Source organism: Schistocerca gregaria, chromosome 4, assembly GCF_023897955.1.
Source record: "Schistocerca gregaria isolate iqSchGreg1 chromosome 4, iqSchGreg1.2, whole genome shotgun sequence".
In the NCBI taxonomy this organism is placed as follows: domain Eukaryota; kingdom Metazoa; phylum Arthropoda; class Insecta; order Orthoptera; family Acrididae; genus Schistocerca; species Schistocerca gregaria.
The window spans coordinates 657,262,504-657,282,782 of record NC_064923.1 but is presented as its reverse complement, the minus strand read 5'-3'; the positions used below and the strand labels follow the sequence as shown (position 1 = coordinate 657,282,782).

Genomic DNA, 20,279 nt, shown 5'->3' with positions numbered 1-20,279 from the left:
CTGCAGAAACTTTGACACAATTTGTCAAGACCGCTCTCCATAGTCCTATTTCGCGTCATAATTTTACAATGACTTTTTCGGTTACGCAGACCGTGCGTACGCAACTTTTAGCTCCACAAAGTCGATCGCAGATATTCCGAAAAGCGAGGCGCTCCGTCACGAGTTACGCCTGCGCCGTATGCTAAACGTCGTTCACGACAACGTAATTACCCCGCGTGAATTCCGCCGCCTCTTTCACGGCAGGAGACAAGTTGCATTTCCTTCTGCGGAACCCGATTTCTCAGTTCGTCATGCGCAACAGCGGCCGCGTCATCGGGTGGGCGAAGGCCGACGGCCACTCGTGTACCAGCTATGCAGAATTCCGGGACGGCTAGGCCTACTGCATTATTTCTCTCTTCGGCGTGGTTTCCGTGAGCGAAGGCGTCACGGGAACGCTTCAAGGAGGCGTTACGCACGAACAGCATGCGGTCATCGTTGGGAAATTCCTAATTAAAATACTGTCATAACTCAGTGTCTCATGGCCCAAAGAGCCACTTTCGTCTCACAACTTCATTAATACAGGTAAGTGTGTCCATTTAACATATCGCGGATTAAACAAACATTATGTTTCTAGTCGTTACTCTGAGCGCCTCACGTAAAGGGGCAGTCAAATGAAACAGAGGCAGATCGAGAAAAAAAAGTAAGTAAACTGTTTCAAAAGTAATCACGCTACTGTTAATACATGATCCCATTGTGAGACAAGACGAACATTACCTGCATGGACACTAGTATGCAGTTGCCTGCGATCACATGATTGTACCTAGGAGTGCACCTCTTCGTCCGAAGCAGATCGTCAGCCACGAATGTCTTCCTTCAGGGTACCACATTTTGCCAAAGCTGTTTCGATTACGCTGCAGAAGTTTCGCTGGGAAGCCCTTACACATCCTAACACACGGCCGATCTTTCCAGTGCGACTTCATATTTTGGAGCAGTGAAGCAAGGAAGACATTCGTGGCCGTCAATTTGCTTCGGACAAGCACGGGTACAATCGTGGTTCCGTAGGCAACCGCTGCCGTCTTGTCACACAGTGGGAAATATATCAACATTTACGACAATTACTTTCTAAATAATAAACAGTTTGTGTACTTTTTCCATATGTCTTTTTCATTTGAGTGCCCCTTTAGTTTCGCGTTCCCGTTTCTTAATGCGTATCCCTTCACTTACAGTTCTTTTCCATTCCTCCTCCTCCATTGTCTACTGAACTTAATTCCTAACTTTTACGAACGACACTTACACCAATTAAACAGAAAATCATTAATCCATGAGCGATTTCCTCAAACCTTTTTCGAGAAATTGAAGTGAAATCTCATGCGTTTCCTCCTGTTACACCAAAAGCAAGTCTGCTGGAACGATCTAAATGAAACTGTTTTCTGGCAGTGGTGAAGCAAGTCCAATTAATACGTCCAGGGTCATAGTTGGCGGCGCCTCTTTAACAGCAGCCTTCATTAGCAAACGAACGCGTCTTCCTTCTTTTTCTGTTTATCATAACCGGCTGACTCATTTTTCATTCTCTCTCAGTTCTTTGATACGTTGTGTCAATAACAACATGCTTTACCTGGAAAACCACACGTTTGCACTTACCGGTACTTGCTTCCCCATTAAAAAGCCGAGCATGCAGTTTTCTACGTGTTTTTTTAACACATAACAATGCAATCTCAGGACTTCAGTATCATATGGCGAGAGGGAAGAAATACAGTTATATCAGGATGTGATGTACAAGTAGTAGTATAGTAGTAGTACATTCTTCGAGAGAGAATGTACACTGCATCAATTTCGTCACAAAAAACACAACATAAACATGCGTTTGTAAGTCTTTTGCGGAACCTTTGAATAATTTTTATGTATATGTGTCGATTTCTTCTATTTACGCGTCCCGGCAAATAGTAGATATACAATGTATGCCATAGAACTAGACGACAATAACGGCATCACTTCTCACGGAAGCGTTGAACAAAGCACTGGTACGGATGAGAATCCATCTCCCGAAAGCGTAGTTTCACATTTGCCCGACAGAGTGTAGTGTAGTCCAGGATGTCTAGCGAGCTTTTATTGGCGCTCTATCCAGTCGCTCAGAGAGCGTCAAATTTTTATATGTCCTGTACCAAACGCTTTATTCATTTCAGTCATTCACAAACATCCTGTATAGACTGAAATTTTCTGCATTAAACGTCGTCTACATAACGCAAATATACTATGTACTGTAATTGTTATTTTAATTGATAATGCTACCCGATGTATAGGCCTTATTTCAGTATTAACAGCGTATAGATCAGAAGAGAATCATCTGCATCAAGTTTCTGGTACTTCACACGATTAGCTGTCCTGGCTGTTTGAATGTCATACATTCATGGACTTGGCCGATTTCAGCTATACAGTATCGTCTTATTGAAAGTGGATAATACTGGTTTAAATACTCATTGTTACATGTAGAAACGGTCTCGATGGAAGTAGGATATCTTTCAAAAAATTTTGAAGGATTGCAGAACTTCACCAGAATACTAATGTACCTATGGTATGAAATTTGTTGGAACATGACGTTTTCAAAATAATACACTTAACTTGGACACTTATAACTGCTCTAACGAGATTCTGCCAATCAAGGGGAAAATTATATACATCTTACTGATAAAGGGCTCACACATTGAGGTGTATGGGAGGGCAAATGCCCCCCCCCCCCCGTCCTTTCCTTCTAGAAAATAAGATCTTTGAGAAACTTGTGTTGCATCCTGTCACACCTCATACTCTAATTTGAAGAGTTTGAGGAAAGCCACAATGCAAACGAAGTGGATCCAGAGTGATCTGCTGTGCATGTACCATTCACTACGAAAGTAACAAAAACTGTTACCCTCCCCCAGCTAACACACTGTATGCCTTGTCACAGATTATTTCTGTGATCTGTGTATCTCGAGGAATGAGATTGTAGTGCCAGAAAAAGGGTAAAAGCAAATTTAATAAACTGTATGTTCCACCAAGCATCAACAAACTTCTTTAGAAGTGCAACCAGGCATTTAGGTCAAATGATTTCACTCACAGGAACTAGTTTTGTGCCTAGGTAATGTGTATGTATTCCCAAAAGCAGATGTATTGTTTTCAATCCAGCTGAAGAAAGTAATAACAGAGCATTTTCTGCAAGAAGAAGCATGTACTGCAACTGTTCTTCACTTATTAAGAGTATATGTAATAAAGAAGTAAATAAATCATCTCACATGCATCAAACCTAATACCTATTGGGTATATCCCAGAATAACATATGTAGACATACAATGTTGGAAGCAACTGAAGTTAAAATGCTGTCTATGAATTCCAGTAATTTGCTAGCCACTGATGGCAGTTTTATATTTGATGTCCAGTGTCCTAGAATTATTTGATGTTTGAATGGCGTGGAACAATCCATGTAAGTTGTCTGGATAGTGTGCCAAAGAAAAGGTGAAAGCAAGAAGCCCACTATATTTGGTTCAGTATGTTTGCAGTGTTTCCATTCTACTGAAAACACACCATTTTTCATCTCTGCAAAATATTTTAAAACAACATTCTTTTTCTCCTGTACTCTAATCATATGATTAGAAATTGTATGTTATGAGACGAATTAAACACTGTTCACTATTCTCCTTTGATGCAATTTTGTACCAACAAACAACTATGTTTCCAAATTTGGAGACAGGAGGAAATAACTATGAGCTAAATTTGTAGAGGAGACTAATGAACAAACTAAGTTATTCCACACACTTTTGCTTCTGTGACTGCCACATTGTGGGATAATGAAAGAGCATCACTTTGTGTACCAATTATAGTTGTTTATCATTCTACTCTTCTTTCAATCTATAAGTCATCCACTTTATTGTGGATCTGTCTAGTAAAATAATCTTTCCAAGAGTGTTTTTAATAAGAATATTAAACTTTTTTCTGTGTTCCGCTGCAGTTTTGTGTGTTAAATGTAGTTGATTAACCATGAATAATTCATAGCAGTTTAGTCCATATTAATGCACTTTTCAACAGATGTTCCATTTAGTTAATGTAAGCCTTGATTTTGCTAGTTCCATGTCCTTGAGCCTACTCTTACAGAAAGTTATCAGCAGTGGATTACGAATTAATGTAAAATTGATTGAAAACATGAAAGAGTGAATGAATGAACGAATAAATAAAAGAAGGTACAGAGTGACTTTTTTGCATATACCTTGCTATTTAGCTGCCACAAATGGAGTACCACCACTATGAGAGAGTAAAATAGTTTCAAATTTAAAACAAAATCAAAATCAGTTATTTACATACCCATAAATTTTGGCCTCTTCTTTTTGTACACAAATAATGTGTAGACTGCAACTCCCATCAGAATAAATGCCAGAGCAAAGAAGTAACGTGGTGAAGGATCTGTTACTATTGGTACCAGAGTCAGAAATAATGCCACAATGATTGTGAAAATTGGTACTATTAAAGGCACCTGTAACAAAAAGCATAGAATGTTATAAAAATACATTTAATCGGATTAGAACTACATCTGCAGTTAAGTGCCCAGAGCACTTAACTTTTATCATTCAAATCACATAATTTTCTAAATCCGAAGCAAGTCTGTGTTAATGGAGAGAAGTACAGTACATTAATTAGGAACTAGAATATCATTTAAAGATAATATTTTTGATCATGGAGTATTTCCTCTTTCACTTCTTAAAATGTAGTAAGTAATAACATATTACCAGCAGATACAAACAAAAATTGTGATTTATACAAGATCTGAAGAAGTAAGTTACTTACATTAATATGTGAAACATTTTCTTAGTGGTGTTCTATATATCTGAAATTAATTTGTTTCATGCTGATTCTTACACATGCCTATTCTTGCCACCACTCACCAATTCATTTTCACCACCCACCCGACAGGGATTTTTTTTATCAGTCTCGTATATGATTTCAACAGTTCCACATTTCTGAATTATTTTATTAGTCTCATGACATACATTTATAAAATCAATTGATCATGTTAAAATCCATGATTATACTTTATCATTATTAAATTCCAGCTAGTGAAATGCTATGAACATTAATTTAGTGCTAATACTATTGCACTGTGGAGAAGTGGTTACTTAATAAACTTAGCACTAATGTTACAACCTATCCAAATTATCATTCTACTGGAATTTATTTTCTTTGAACCTGTTATGAAATGTATTCTATCTTAAATTCTTGCTCACATTTTATCCAAGCAATTTGAGAACTTGCGTTCTTCTGTGTCATGACCATTACAGTTTATTAAATTTCTACATGTGTATGAACATGAGGAGTCAAGCCCATTACTTGATAATGTTGAATACATGGAAATTCCATTCCTTACAACAGTTACTGTTTCTTTATACAGCTGAGGCCAAGTTATTCAGATTAAGAAAATTTATTTAGAACTAATTGTCAACAATGTCTGTTCATCTAGTCATGCAAGTGAACAGCTACTTTATTCGTTCTTCCTTCAGAATATTACTGGCTTGAATAATTTAACTTTTATCTTAACGTCTTGTTGTGGTCTTCAGTCCTGAGACTGGTTTGATGCTGCTCTCTATGCTACCCTATCCTGTGCAAGTTTCTTCATCTCCCAGTACCTACTGCAACCTACATCCTTCTGAATCTGCTTAGTGTATCCATCTATTGGTCTACCTCTAAGATTTTTACTCTCAACACTGCCCTCCAATGCTAAATTTGTGATCCCTTGATGCCTCAGAACATGTCCTAACAACCGGTCCCTTCTTCTCGTCAAGTTGTGCCACAAACTCCACTTCTCCCCAATTCTGTTCAATACCTCCTCATTAGTTATGTGATCTACCCATCTAATATTCAGCATTCTTCTGTAGCACCACATTTTGAAAGCTTCTCTTCTTCAGAAACGCTTTCCTTGTCATTGCCAGTCTACATTTTATATCTTCTCTACTTCGACCATCATCAGTTATTTTGCTCCCCAAATAGCAAAATTCCTTTACTACTTTAAGTGTCTCGTTTCCTAATCTAATTCCCTCAGCATCACCCGACTTAATTCGACTACATTCCATTATCCTTGTTTTGCTTTTGTTGATGTTCATCTTATATCCTCCTTTCAAGACACTGTCCATTCCATTAAGCTGCTCTTCCAAGTCCTTTGCTGTCTCTGACAGAATTACAATGTCATCGACGAACCTCAAAGTTTTTATTTCTTCTCCATGCACATGGCAACTTTAATGCATTAGTAACATTCAGGATGTTAATGTAAGGGGCAGCCAGATGAAAATAAGATGGACTATGTAACAAGCATGGTGTGGACATTGGTAATGCAGGTAGGCGTGCGTACAAAAGGACATTCTGTTGGAAATCAGGAAGGAACAGTGCAAATCTTCACTGTCATGCCATGTCTTTGTTAGATGTGCTCGGAAACATTCCACGTGGGAAAAATATATCTAAAAACAAAGATTCTGTAACTTACCAAATGAAAGCGTTGGTTGATAGAAACAATAACAAACACAAACACACACACAAATTTCAAGCTTTCGTAACGGTTGCTTCATCAGGAAAGAGGAAAAACACACACACACAGAGGCAAAGATGTTATTGAATGACAGGTGAGGTATGAGCAGCGGCAACTTCAAATTAGCGGAGGTTGATGTCTGGTGGGTAACGGGAAGAGAGGATATACTGAAGGGCAAGTTCCCATCTCCGGAGTTCTGATAGGTTGGTGTCAGTGGGAAGTATCCAGATAACCCGGACGGTGTAACACTGTGCCAAGAAGTGCTGGCCATGAACCAAGGCATGTTTAGCCACAGGGTGATCCTCATTACCAACAAACACTGTCTGCCTGTGTCCATTCATGCGAATGGACAGTTTGTTGCTGGTCATTCCCACATAGAAAACATCACAGTGCAGGCAGGTCAGTTGGTAAATCACGTGGGTGCTTTCACATGTGGCTCTGCCTTTGATCGTGTACACCTCCTGGGTTACAGGAATGGAGTAGGTGGTGGTGGGAGGGTGCACAGGGCAGGTTTTACACCGGGGGCGGTTACAAGGGTAGGAGCCAGACGGTAGGGAAGGTGGTTTGGGGATTTCATAGGGATGAACCAAGAGATTACGAAGGTTAGGTGGACGGTGGAAAGACACACTTGGTAGAGTGGGGAAGATTTCGTGAAGGGGCCCACCTCCTCCTCTTCCTCAAAATCACCCTCTCCAAACCATCCAGGAATTTCTCACTTCCAGTCTTGCCTCTCAATCCTTCTTGAAAAACCTTAATCCTATTCCCAACATCACCACAGCTGAAGCCCAGGCTATCCGTGATCTGAACGCTGACCAATCCATCGTCATTCTTCCGACGGACAAGGGTTCCGCGACCGTGGTACCTGATCGTTGGGAGTATGTGGCTGAGGGACTGCATCAGCTTTCAGACAACTTATATTACATCCTTCAAGAAATCCTCCCCACTCCACCAAGTGTGTCTTTCCGCTGTCCACCTAACCTTCGTAACCTCTTGGTTCATCCCTATGAAATCCCCAAACCACCTTCCCTATCCTCTGGCTCCTACCCTCGTAACAGCCCCGGTGTAAAACCTGTCCCATGCACCCTTCCACCACCACCTACTCCAGTCCTGTAACCCGGAAGGTGTACATGATCAAAGGCAGAGCCCCGTGTGACAGCACCCATGTGATTTACCAACTGACCTTCCTACACTGTGAAGCTGTGTGCGTGGAAATGACCAGCAACAAACTGTCCGTTCGCATGAACGGACACAAGCAGACAGTGTTTGTTGGTAATGAGGATCACCATGTGGTTAAACATGCCTTGGTGCACAGTGTTACATCATAGGGGTTATGGTTAAACATGCCTTGGTGCACAGTGTTACCTCGTAGGAGTTATCTGGATACTTCCCACTGACATCAACCTATCAGAATTCTGGAGATCGGAACTTGCCCTTCTGTGTGTGTGTGTGTGTGTGTGTGTGTGTGTGTGTGTGTGTGTGTGTGTGTGTGTGTGTGTGTTTGTTTTAAGTGAAGTTAAGTTCATGCCTGAATGTCTGCTGTGTGTGGCGAACACAGTACATCGCATGTGCATGTGTTTGGGTGGAGTAAATAGTTTTGAGAAAGTCATGTGTCATTGAAAGAAAGCAGATGACAAGGACTGACTCATCATGTCATAGCCCCTTCTGTCACTGCTGCAGTGGATGTGCCATCTGGAGTGATGGACAGTGGAACATGGGATTCAGCTCATGTTGGTCTTCAGTCATGGTACTACTCACACCATCACAACAGAGCAACCGACATTATGGAAAATTGTCGAACAGCGGTTTCCCCACAGCCTGATGCAGAAGCAAAAGTTTAACAGGATGTTGACATTGCTGCAACACCTGGGAAAGCATAAGAATGAAGAATATTGTTTCCTGTCCTGTATTGTCATGGGAGATGAAACATGGTGTCACCATTTTGAGCAGAGAAAAAGCACAGAGCCAACAATGGAAGTACATGGATTCACCACCACTGAAAAAATCTAAAACCATGCACACTAGTTCTGGGAAAGTGATTATGACCTCCTCCGTCAACTACAAGAGCCCACTGCTCATTGACTTTCTGGAACACACTGTCACAACTAGCACATTGTGGTACATGAAAACTCTGAAAAAACTGAAGTACACGACTAAACCCCAAAATCCCAGAATGTTGAAGGGCGGCATTATTCTGTTGCAGAATAATGTCCACCCATATGTTACTGAGTTTGTTTAGACTATGAGACACCAAGTACGTCTCTCTCTTCTCAGTCAAGTTCCTTATTTTTGGAGCTCTGGAGAAAGACATTCATGACTATCAATTTGCTTTGGACAAAGAGGTGCATGTCCGAGTACAATCACGGTTCCAAAGTTTTTGAAAATAGCCACAAGTCATCCTTTGTGTTTTTCATTTACTGATTTCGCTCTTCAAACAAGAGTATCATCATTGCATTTAATGTTGGCTAACAGCTTTATGGATTAGACTAGCAGTATAATAGTAGTTAAACTTACACTTAGGTAAAGTATTAGATAACTTTATCTTTGGTGCTGTCAAAGTCATCATTTACTACTGTACTTTAAACACAAGTTTAAGTACTGTAGTGCAGCCAGTTTAATCTATAGAGCTGTCAGCAAACTTTAAATGCAACATTTATGCTGTCAGATAACTTTAAACTGTATGGTGCTGTTGTTCATTTGAAGAGTAAAATCACTAGTAAAAAGTTACAGTGACTGTTTTCAAAAACAACTTAATTTTAACAATAGCCTGCTCTTACTAAATCGTGGTTCTGTTGGCAACTGGAAACATTTATCACAGAAAAAAATTGACAACCTTGTCTCATAGTGGGATAAGTGTATCAACAGTTAAGGCAATTACTTTTGAAATAAACCATTCACTTTTTCCATTTGTCTCATTTTTCATTTGACTGCCCCTCATAAATGCTGTCAGTGATGCATCTTCACAAGAGATGCACCATTCTCAACTTAGGGTCTGAGTGACTCCCGTTCCTTCCAAACATTTCCCAAGCTATCGCTCTTTCTGAGTTTTGAAAGGAAATAATGGTTCAAAAAATTAGTTAATTATTTTTAATTTAAAAAGGGACTATTGGGTTTGCTTGGGATTTCACCTCCTTAAGTTAGTTACTGGCCTGGTATTCTGTTTCCCCTTTTTCAATCATGTTCGCTTAATAACATTATATATTTTTCCTTTTTAATGTGGAAGATCTCATCTATGTTTTTAACTTCCCCTATTAATGAGTAAAGGATAGATACACTTCCAACAAAAAAACTTATGAGCTGACTTACGAAAATTACATAAAAACTGAAAAATTAACTATACTGATAAGGAATTCACATTATGGGTGCAACACAGTAATTCAAACCATCAGTCATCAATACAGTATAGATGGATCAAAATATCAGCATTTTGCACTTTCAAGAAATATTAAAGTTTATTTTCTTTCTAGTAAATGATTATTGCCACTATAATAATAGAGCATTTTTAGAAGTACTTATTCTTTGTCTAATGAAAGGATTTTACTGCTTTTGTCTTCATTGTTACTGAGTGTGTTCCTGCGGAGTGAATTTGGTGGTGTAGAAATTTGATTTAACATCAATACTGACCTTATACGGCCTATCGGCATGTGGTTTGGTCCTCCTCATTATCAGCAGTGCAGCCATAGCCATTCCATAAAACACCCAAACCAAGAAACTTGCAAAGTCAATGAGGGGCTCAATATCACCAATGATAACAAACACTGCTGCTATCAAACCCTGAAAAAATATTTTATTGATATTTTCTTACTTTTACAATTATAAAGTGGAGAAAAGCACTTTAACATAGAATTATTACAGCACAATTCATCCATTAATAAATACAAATTGTCAGTCATCAGATATCATAGGCACATGAAAATTTGCATTTTGTGATAAATGAGGATATACTGAGATGCAAATCCTACCTAAAAAAAATTCTAATAGACATTATTTCATAGTGAACTGTATCCAAATGACCAAATGATTTTTTTTCAGAGATGGATTTATTTACTCCATATAACTTAAATGTCTAATATATGACCACTTTCTGGCAACTGGTATTAATTATACTCTGTCAAAATCAAATTTAGAAAGAAATTTGTGAACAAATTAATTTGCAAAATAAAAAGTGCATGAATGCCACAACAGGCTGTGGTGCCATGCCAATTGTGGGCACCTGAATAGTGTGTATAAAATACATTCCACATATTAGAACATAGTACTCAGCTGTGGGACCTAGCATTTTAGGACAAAGAAGCACATACAGCTACATCTGCATATATACTCTGCAAACCACTGTGAGGTCCACATCTAAGGGTACACCCATTGCATCAGTTATTACAGTCTCTTCCTGTTCCATTCATGTATGGGGCATCGTCTTCTTCTGCAGCCCAGAGACTGGTTTGATGCAGTTCTCCATGCTACTCTATCCTGTGCAGCCACCTCCATCTCCGAGTAACTACTGCAACCTACATCCTTCTGAATCTGTTTAGTGTATTCATGCCTTGGTCTCCCTCTGCAATTTTTATCCTCCAAACTTCCCTCCAATACTAAACTGATGATCTCTTGATGCCTCAGAATGTGTCCTACCAACCAAATCCCTTCTTCTAGCCAATTTGTGCCAGAAATTCATCTTATACCTAATTCTATTCAGTACCTCCTCATCAGTTATGTGATCCAACCATCAAATCTTCAGCATTCTTCTGTAGCAACACATTTTGAAAGCTTCTGTTCTCTTCTTGTCTAAACTATTTATCATCCATGTTTCACATCCATACATGGCTACACTCCATACAAATATTTTTAGAAAAGACTTTGACACTTAAATCTATACTCAATGTTAACAAATTTCTCTTCTTCAGAAATGTTTTTCTTGCCATTGCCAGTCTACATTTTATATCCTCTCTACTTTGGACATTATCAGTTATTTTGCTGCCCAAATAGCAAAACTCATTTACTACTTTAAGCGTCTCATTTCCTAATCTAATTCCCTCAGTATCACCCGATAAATTTGACTACATTCCATTATCCTCACTTTGCTTTTGTTGATGTTCATCTTATAACCTCCTTTCAATATACTGTCCATTCCATTCAGCTGCTCTTCCAGAATTACGATGTCATCGGCAAACCTCAAACTTTTTATTCCTTCTCCTAATTCCTACTCTGAATTTTTGTTTTGTTTCCTTTATTGCTTGCTCAATATAGAGATTGAATAACATCGGGGGTAGGCTATGACCCTGTCTCGCTCCCTTCCCAACCACTGCTTCCCTTTCATGTCCCTCGACTCTTATAACTGCCATCTGGTTTCTGTGCAAATTGTAAATAGCCTTTTGCTCACTGTGTTTGTCCCCTGTCACCTTCAGAATTTGGAGGAGAGTATTGCAGTCAACACCGGCAAAAGCTTTGTCTAAGTCTACAAATGCTAGAAACATAGGTTTGCCTTTGTTTAATATATTTTCTAAGATAAGTCGTAGGGTCAGTATGGCCTCAAATGTTCCAACATTTCTACAGAATACAAACTGATCTTCCCCGAAGTCGGCTTCTACCAGTTTTTCCATTCGACTGTAAATAATTAGTGTTAGTATTTTTGTGAGCAAATACGTAGTGTGTGATGAAGCAAGCTGGGATCTCTTTACTTCCTCTCGTGTTTTGCCATCTGACTCTTTAAATTCATTTTATTTTCGTTTTTGACTAATTATGATTAACATGTGAAATATAATCTGAATTTCCATAAAAGAGAAAGGTTGGCCCTCAGTCTAGAAGCATATAGCACCAATTGTCATAAATTTCCTAATTTATTCTGACTATTCCTAATTAATATCTTCTGTTTTAGGGTGAAATAAGTAATTGTTTCATGACACAGATTTAATTGTTAACTTACAAATAAATACAAATTGTATACTAATTATAAACATTTGGAAGAAGAAAGACTAGGATTCTTAAAGTATTTATTTGGCTCCATTCAAAAACATATTATTTAATTCCAAAGTACTTACCAGGTTTGTCAAAAGTATTGTTTGTATAAATATATTTGCTAATTTCATTATGTAAACAAATAATTCAGCCTAATGCTAGTATTAGAAGAAACTAGAACAATGTATTTTGCCTTTTTTCAATCTGTTTTAAGGTATGGGTTAATACTCTGGGGAAACAGCAGAAAAATAAATGAAATTATGGTGATCCAGAAGAAAGCAATCAGAGTAATGGCTAAGGTAGATAATAGAACACACTGTAAACCATTGTTCATTAAATATAGAATTTTAACAGTTAAAAATTTATATATTTTTGACAGTATTAACTACATACTTGCTGAACTACCTAATTTAAGTTTAAAAAAATCAAAGGCATGACTACTTTACAAGAAGCTGTATATCTCTGCTGTTGCCACAAAACAGATTAGCTAAAACTTAACAATAGTCTTAAGTATATGGCAATTAAAATATATAACAAATTGTCTAAAAATGGGTCAATCAAGCCTGACAAATTATTTAAAGAAAATGTTCCTAACTTCTTGTTAACTAATCCATTCTATTCATTAGAAGAATTGTTAAAAATGCCCGATATCAACTTAAATATGTAAAAATTTATTTTGTAAAATTAATAGGTTAAGTGAATTGACGAAGTCTATTGCATGTAATAATGCTGAATGACCAATAAAGAATCTGAATCTGTATTAAAAGCTAAGGAATTTTTCTATTATTCAGTTAATTGAATGAGTTATGTTTTAATTGTAATTTTCATATATTAAACATCAAAAAATGTGTAGTTTCAGTGCCTATTATTGTGAGGATATACATAAGCCTGAAATTTGGTTCTGAGACAGTCAGTCCACAGCTGATTTTCAGATGAGAAACCTGTATTGGTTACTTCAACAACAATGCATCAACTTAACCATCAAATAAGTGTAATACAAATAGGCTGTGTGTTAAAACAATGACAGTGTCTATTCAATAGTGTCACATGTACCATATTACTCTGCAAGACTGTGTGGTTAGGTTTTTACTGCTCATAGATGTTCAACAGTAAGCTATTGTAGCAGTGTGCTGACGTTTGCCTACAGAAAATTAATGAGTCTTATCAAGAGTTAACCAATAGTGAACTGGTCATATAGCTGTGTAATATTGCGACGTTGTGAAGGGTGAAAGTAAAGAACTGTGAAAAAGCAACTGTGCAACTGTCAGCTACATCATTTAGAGTAGTCAGTGTTGGATTCATTATTTGGCAATAATGCTTACCCCAGCTGTCTTCACATTTTTCATGTTTTCTGAGGCAGTCAAACTCTTATACAATCCTATCTGTAGTTTATAAGTGAATCAGAAACATTCTATCTTCGCCTTTCATATGATTTTAGACAGCAAAATATTTTAATATAGTAATATTTCAGGAAAGGTTATCCAGTGTAATCTATGTATACATTATGTTATGTTAGTGATAAGTAGTGGAATCATAAGAGGATGGAAGAATGAAATAATGAAAGTAAATTGGTACCATGGTTAAAGAATTTCTGTCAAATAAAGAGGTAAGGTAAACAGAAAATGAAAGGTGTCAGCATATGTGGAAGAGAAGGTGCAGATTGTTTGAAAACTATGACATCTGAAGTAACCAGCTCATGTGTGAAATTAGTATAATTTGGTGCAACAGTGGAGACAATATGTAGTAAAAACCATCTTTAATATTAGATCATGATATTAATTGTGGCATAAAGGAAGTGTTTGTGTTCAGGGAATTCAATATATGGAGTAACTACCTACCTATGGATGTGTGTCATGGTACAGCCTCTAACATAAAGGAAATAAAACTTTTAAACATAGTTGCCTGGAGTAATGTGTGTGGAAAGAATAAGCAGATTTGTATGTACACTACTGGCCATTAAAATTGCTACACCAAGAAGAAATGCAGATGATAAACGGGTAGTCACTGGACAAATATTTTATACGAGAACTGACATTTGATTACATTTTCACGCAATTTGGGTACATACATCCTGAGAAATCAGTACCCATAACAACCACCTCTCAAACAGAGCTTGGATGGCGTGCACAGGTACAGCTGCCCATGCAGCTTCAACACGATACCACAGTTCATCAAGAGTAGTGACTGGCATATTGTGATGAGCCAGTTGCTCAGCCACCACTGACCAGACGTTTCCAATTGGTGAGAGATCTGTAGAATGTGCTGGCCAGAGGATCAGTCAAACATTTTCTGTATCCAGAAAAGCCCGTACATGACCTGCAACATGCGGTCGTGCATTATCCTGCTGAACATAGGGTTTTGCAGGGATCAAATGAAGGGTAGAGCCACGGGTCATAACACACCTGAAATGTAACATCCACTGGTCAAAGTGAACAAGAGGTGACCAAGACGTGTAACCAACGGCACCCCATACCATCATGCCACGTGATAGTCCAGTATGGCGATGACGAATACACGCTTCCAATGTGCGTTTACCGAGATGTCGCCAAACATGGATGTGACCATCATGATGCTGTAAACAGAACCTGGATTCACCTGAAAAAATGACGGTTTGCCATTCATGCACCCAGGTTCATCATTGAGTACACCATCACAGGCGCTCCTGTCTGTGATGCAGCGTCAAGAGTAACTGCAGCTATGGTCTCCAAGCTGATAGTCCATGCTGCTACAGACATTGTCGAACTGTTCATGCAGATGGTTTTTGTCTTGCAAATGTCCCCATCTGTTGAATCAGGGATTGAGACGTGGCTGCACAGTCCGTAACAGCCATGCGGATAAGATGCCTGTCATCTCGACTGCTAGTGATACAAGGCCATTGGGATCCAGCATGGCATTCCTTATTACCCTCCTGAGCCCACCGATTCCATATTCTGCTAACAGTAATTGGATGATGACCAATGCGAGCAGCAATGTTGCGATACGATAAACCACAATCGCGATAGGCTACAAATCGACCTTTATTAAAGTCGGAAACATGATGGTATGCATTTCTCTTTCTTACACGAGGCATCACAACAATGTTTCACCAGGCAACACCGGTCAACTGCTGTTTGTGTATGAGAAATCAGTTGGAAACTTTCCTCATGTCAGCACATTGTAGGTTTCGCCACCGGCGCCAACCTTGTGTGAATGTTCTGAAAAGCTAATCACTTGCATATCACAGCATCTTCTTCCTGTCAGTTAAATTTCATGTCTGTAGCACGTCATCTTCGTGGTGTAGCAATTTTAATGGCCAGTAGTGTATATCATCCTTCAGACTATAATCTCAAGCAATTTGATGGAATATAGTGAAATAATAGTTTTACTAAGTGATAATTTTGTCTGATCAGTTATGAGAATTATGTTTGCCTTAGCATAAAGGTCTTTTACTGTGGAGTGTTTTTCAGCAGAATCAATTTTGCATTGGATAAGCAGATTAGGTGTTTATTTATTACATAATGAAACAATAATGAAATAATAAAATAATGAATAATGTTAGAGTCGTAATGGTTAGGGAGCCTGTCTCTGCAGTAGAATATTTTTTGAGACTGCACTCCACTATCTAACGAGGTAAGAAATATAAGTAAAACAGTAGAGCTGACAGACAAGATTGAGCAATGAGGAAGGATAACTGTTTACAAACAAATGTGGTGTTACTATAGTGAGGACCTATTTTTTAACTAGGCAACAATGGATATTGTTTATATTGTGCAATTCATGACACTGCAGCTAGGAATGAGAGCTTAACAGAAAGAGCAATACTTTAGTGAGGTACAAGTCATATAATGCTGCATTATTGGATCTATATGCTATCAGAAAACTTTGTTTGTGTTCTGAGAAATTATGAGCTTAAAGTGGTTATATTAGAATGAAAAGAAGTAATTCTACTGATTAACTGATCACTGTGGTGCTAGAGTGATGTGAACATTTTGATAGACCATCTACTTGGTAACATTTAGTGAGGACTTAATTTTCTGGTTGAATGAGAGTAGTACTCAGAGTTGAGTGGAGAAGTAAGGCAATGATTTGGTACAATTTCCATCCTCTTAATTGTGATTTGAGTAGTAATGAAGTTATGTGATGTTGACTCTTCTTTTTTCACAATATAATGATTTGTAAATCTATGGTACTGCACATCTCGAGTTTTTGTTAGAGGTAACGTACATATTTTGGACATTAAGGTGATATGAGTCCATAAAGGGTGTGAATTTCAAACCAGGAGTTGGCATTTTAGTGATTTTGCAAATGGGAAAGAAACACAAATCTTTCAAGACAGAGTCATGACCTAGTGTAATGTTTTGTAATGTAATGTGCACTTTATTTTAAATTTTTACTAGCCTCCACCTTTAGTACTATAGTGTAATTTATTGTGATGTTATGAGAACTATGTAATTTATTTATTTTTGGAATAATGACTATAATTTGCCATTAGTGTGAAACAATTTTTCCTTATACTTAGTTAAAAGTAAAATTGAGTGTACTGAGTTTTTTAATGTACTGTTGCAGAGAAGAACCACCTCCAAGGGAACTGATAGCAGTGCATTTCCTTACTAACTGCCACTTGGAGCTGTTGAAGGCATGAATGACTTGGTGAGAAAGTGTGTTAAACCTCATTAAAAGCGTGAAAGTGCATGTGTGAAATACTAGACATTGAAAAAGTGAAATTTTCTGCCTGACAATGAACCACAATGAACTTTTTGCAACCCAGATCATTTATTCTTTAAAGCAAGACAGGGCTTGCATAAAGTTATATGTATCTTAGAATGCAATCTTTGTTTTCCCTAAAAAAGGATGTCCCTTATGATGAAGATGTCTAATTTTTTTAAAAAAAAATATAACTTGTGGATTTTTGTGCAATAAATTATATGTAAATATTTTGTATAGGGGCTTTCATATGGCCAGTTCACATAAGTAGGAATTTGAAAATCACACATACTCTAGTGTTTCTATAAGATTTCTTAATAATATTTTTTGTGTGTAGATTGTTAAATCCACTTTCTGGGATCACTTTTGGTCATTGAATTGCCCAGTTAGCTATGTGGAATATCCATCTGCCAATGAGGGGGTAATGTGATGAAGCATGCTGGGATCTCTTTACTTCCTCTCGTGTTTTGCCAGCTGCCTCTTTAAATTCATTTTATTTTAATTTTTTACTAATTGCCATTAACATGCATGAATATTATCTGCATTTTCAGGAAAGAGAAAGGTTGGCCCTCAGTCTTTAAGTATATAGCACCAAGTCCAATTTTGTGCTTAGCTTTTGTATGTTATCAATTTGTTAATTTATTTTGACTATTCCTGGTTAATATCTTTTGTTATAGGGTGAAATCAGTAATTTTTTTCATGATGTAGATTCTATTGTTAACTTACAAACATAAATTGTGTACTAATTATAAACATTTGGAAGAAGAAATACTAGAATTCTTAAAGTACTTATTTGGCTCCATTCAAAAACATACTAGCAAAGCCAGCACTTATATAATACCAAAGTAATTATCAGGTTTGTCAGAAGTATTGTTTGTATAACTATATCTGTTAATTTCATTGTTTAAGTAGCAGTATGCTGACATTTGCCTGCAAACAATTAACAAGGCTCTTATCAAAAGTTAACCAATAGCGAACTGGCCATAAATTGTGTAATATTGTGAGGTTGTGAACAGTGAAAGTAGAGAACTGTGAAAAGCAATTGACTACATCATTTACAGTAGTGTTGAACTTCCACCCTCAATTTTTCAGCCAGTGTAACAATGCAGTTGATCGACACCAAGGATTATCATTGAAGAAATAAAGCAGGTGAACATCACAAGGGGTTCATAGTATATTCCAACAGAAATAATTTAAAGCCATTTCTTGAAACTTTGTTAAAAGATTTTCTGGGGATAGTTTACTTCAATCTTCAAGAGCATTCTAGTTCAGTTCCTGCAGCATCTCTGTGATACTTTCCCGTGGATTAAATAAACCATTTGTGCTGCGCTTCTCTGTAAACATTAAAAAATCCACTGTTAATCCTATATGGTAAGGGTCCTACTCACTTTAGCAATATTCTGGAACTGGTTGCATGAGTGATTTGTAAGCGATCTCATTTGTAGACTGATTGCACTTCTCCAGTATTCTACCAATAAGCCAAAATCTACCACCTGCTTTACCATGACTGAATTTATGTGATCATTCCATTTCGTATCCTTAAAGAGTGCTACACCCAGGTATTTGTACAAGTTGACCAATTCCAGCTGTGACTCACCAATATTTAGTCATAGGATACTACTTTTTTTCCATTTTGTGAAATGCAAAATTTTGGTTCTGAACATCTAGAGCAAGTTGTGAACCTGTGCACCATGTTGAAATCTTATCACAATCTGAATGAATACTTATGCAGCTTCTTTCAGATATTACTCCATTATAGATAACTGCATCATCTACAAAAAGCCTGATTTTACTATTAACAGTGTCTGCAGGGTCATTAATATACAATATGAACAGCAAGGGTCCCATCACACTTCCTTGGGGCACATCTGAAGTTACTTCTACATCTGACAATAACTATCCATCCTAGTTAACATGTAGCATCCTCCATACTAAGAAGTCCTCAATAGAGTCACAAATTTCACTTGATATCCCAATATGATCATACTTTTGACAATAAGCATGGGTGTGGTACTGAAGCACATGCTTTCCAGAAATGAAGATGTAGTATATCTGTCTGGTTGTCTTGAGCCAAAGCTTTCAGTATGTCATCTGAGAGAAGTACGAGTTGGATTTCACATGGTTGTTTTCAAAATCCTTGCTGGCTGGCATTGGGGAGGTCATTCTGTTCAAGATACCTCATTATGTTTGAGCTCCAAATATGTTCTAAGATTCTATGACAAATCAACGTCAAGAATATTGGACAATAGTTTTGTGGATCACATCTACTACCCTTCTTTTAGATGGATGTGACCTGTGCCTTTTTCGAGGAACTGAGCATGGCTTTTTATATGAGGGATCTATGATAGATTATAGTTATAAGAGGGGTTAACCTGCCTGCAAATTCAGTATAGAATCTGACAGGGATTCCATCAGGACCTGGAGTTTTGTCAAATTTTAATGATTTCAGCAGTTTCTCAACACCATTGACACTAATATGTATTTCATTCATCTTTTCAATGGTATGAGGATTAAACTGGAGCAATTCTCCTAAGTTTTGCATTGTAAAGGAGTGTTTGAAAATACAACCAAGAATTCCAGCTTTCGATTTGTGACCCTCAATTTCAATTCCTGTGTCATACGCTAGGAACTGGGCATTAATTTTGGTGCCCCTAACAGTCTTTACGTATAGCCAGAATTTCTTTGGGTTCTGTGAATGATCACTCGACAATATTCTGCTGTGGTAGTCACCGAAGGCATCATGCATTGCTCTCTTGTCAGCCAAACCTGTTTCATTCAGCATCTGTCTATTTATAGCCCTACACTTTGTTTTACACCTATTATGCGGTAATCTGTCACTTTAGAAGTTCCTTTACAGTGACTGTATATCACGGAGGTTACCTCTCATTATGAACTGTTCTACTAGGCACATACCTATCCAGTATCTCTCTGAAGTTTTTGGTTACATCAGGAGATGTGTCTGATGGGCGAAAGAAGGATCCAATTACTGTTTCATACCTAACCCTGATACTAAGTCTTGCTCAAACAATCTCTCATGCACTACAATTTCTCTATCAGTGGATTTAGTTTCTTGTGTACTGTGACAAATACACCACCTCCATTTCCCATTTGCCTACCTTTTCAATATATATTT

General features: G+C 37.6%; 1 protein-coding gene and 1 long non-coding RNA gene across 4 annotated transcripts in view; one reads left to right on the top strand and one right to left on the bottom strand.

The window, feature by feature from the left end:
• LOC126266787 (b(0,+)-type amino acid transporter 1-like) overlaps nt 1–20,279 on the bottom strand; it is a 402,063-nt gene that overhangs the window by 50,400 nt on the left and 331,384 nt on the right. For all 3 annotated transcript variants that reach the window (XM_049971332.1, XM_049971330.1, XM_049971331.1), the window contains 2 exons: nt 10,139–10,288; nt 4,309–4,477 (listed from right to left, as the gene is read on the bottom strand). In XM_049971332.1, coding sequence (XP_049827289.1) covers nt 4,309–4,477; nt 10,139–10,288 — 319 coding nt within the window. The remainder of the gene's footprint in view (nt 1–4,308; nt 4,478–10,138; nt 10,289–20,279) is intronic.
• On the top strand, nt 219–17,321 carry LOC126266789 (uncharacterized). Its single transcript, XR_007548923.1, has 2 exons — nt 219–561; nt 17,009–17,321. It is a non-coding gene; the product is annotated as an uncharacterized LOC126266789 (long non-coding RNA).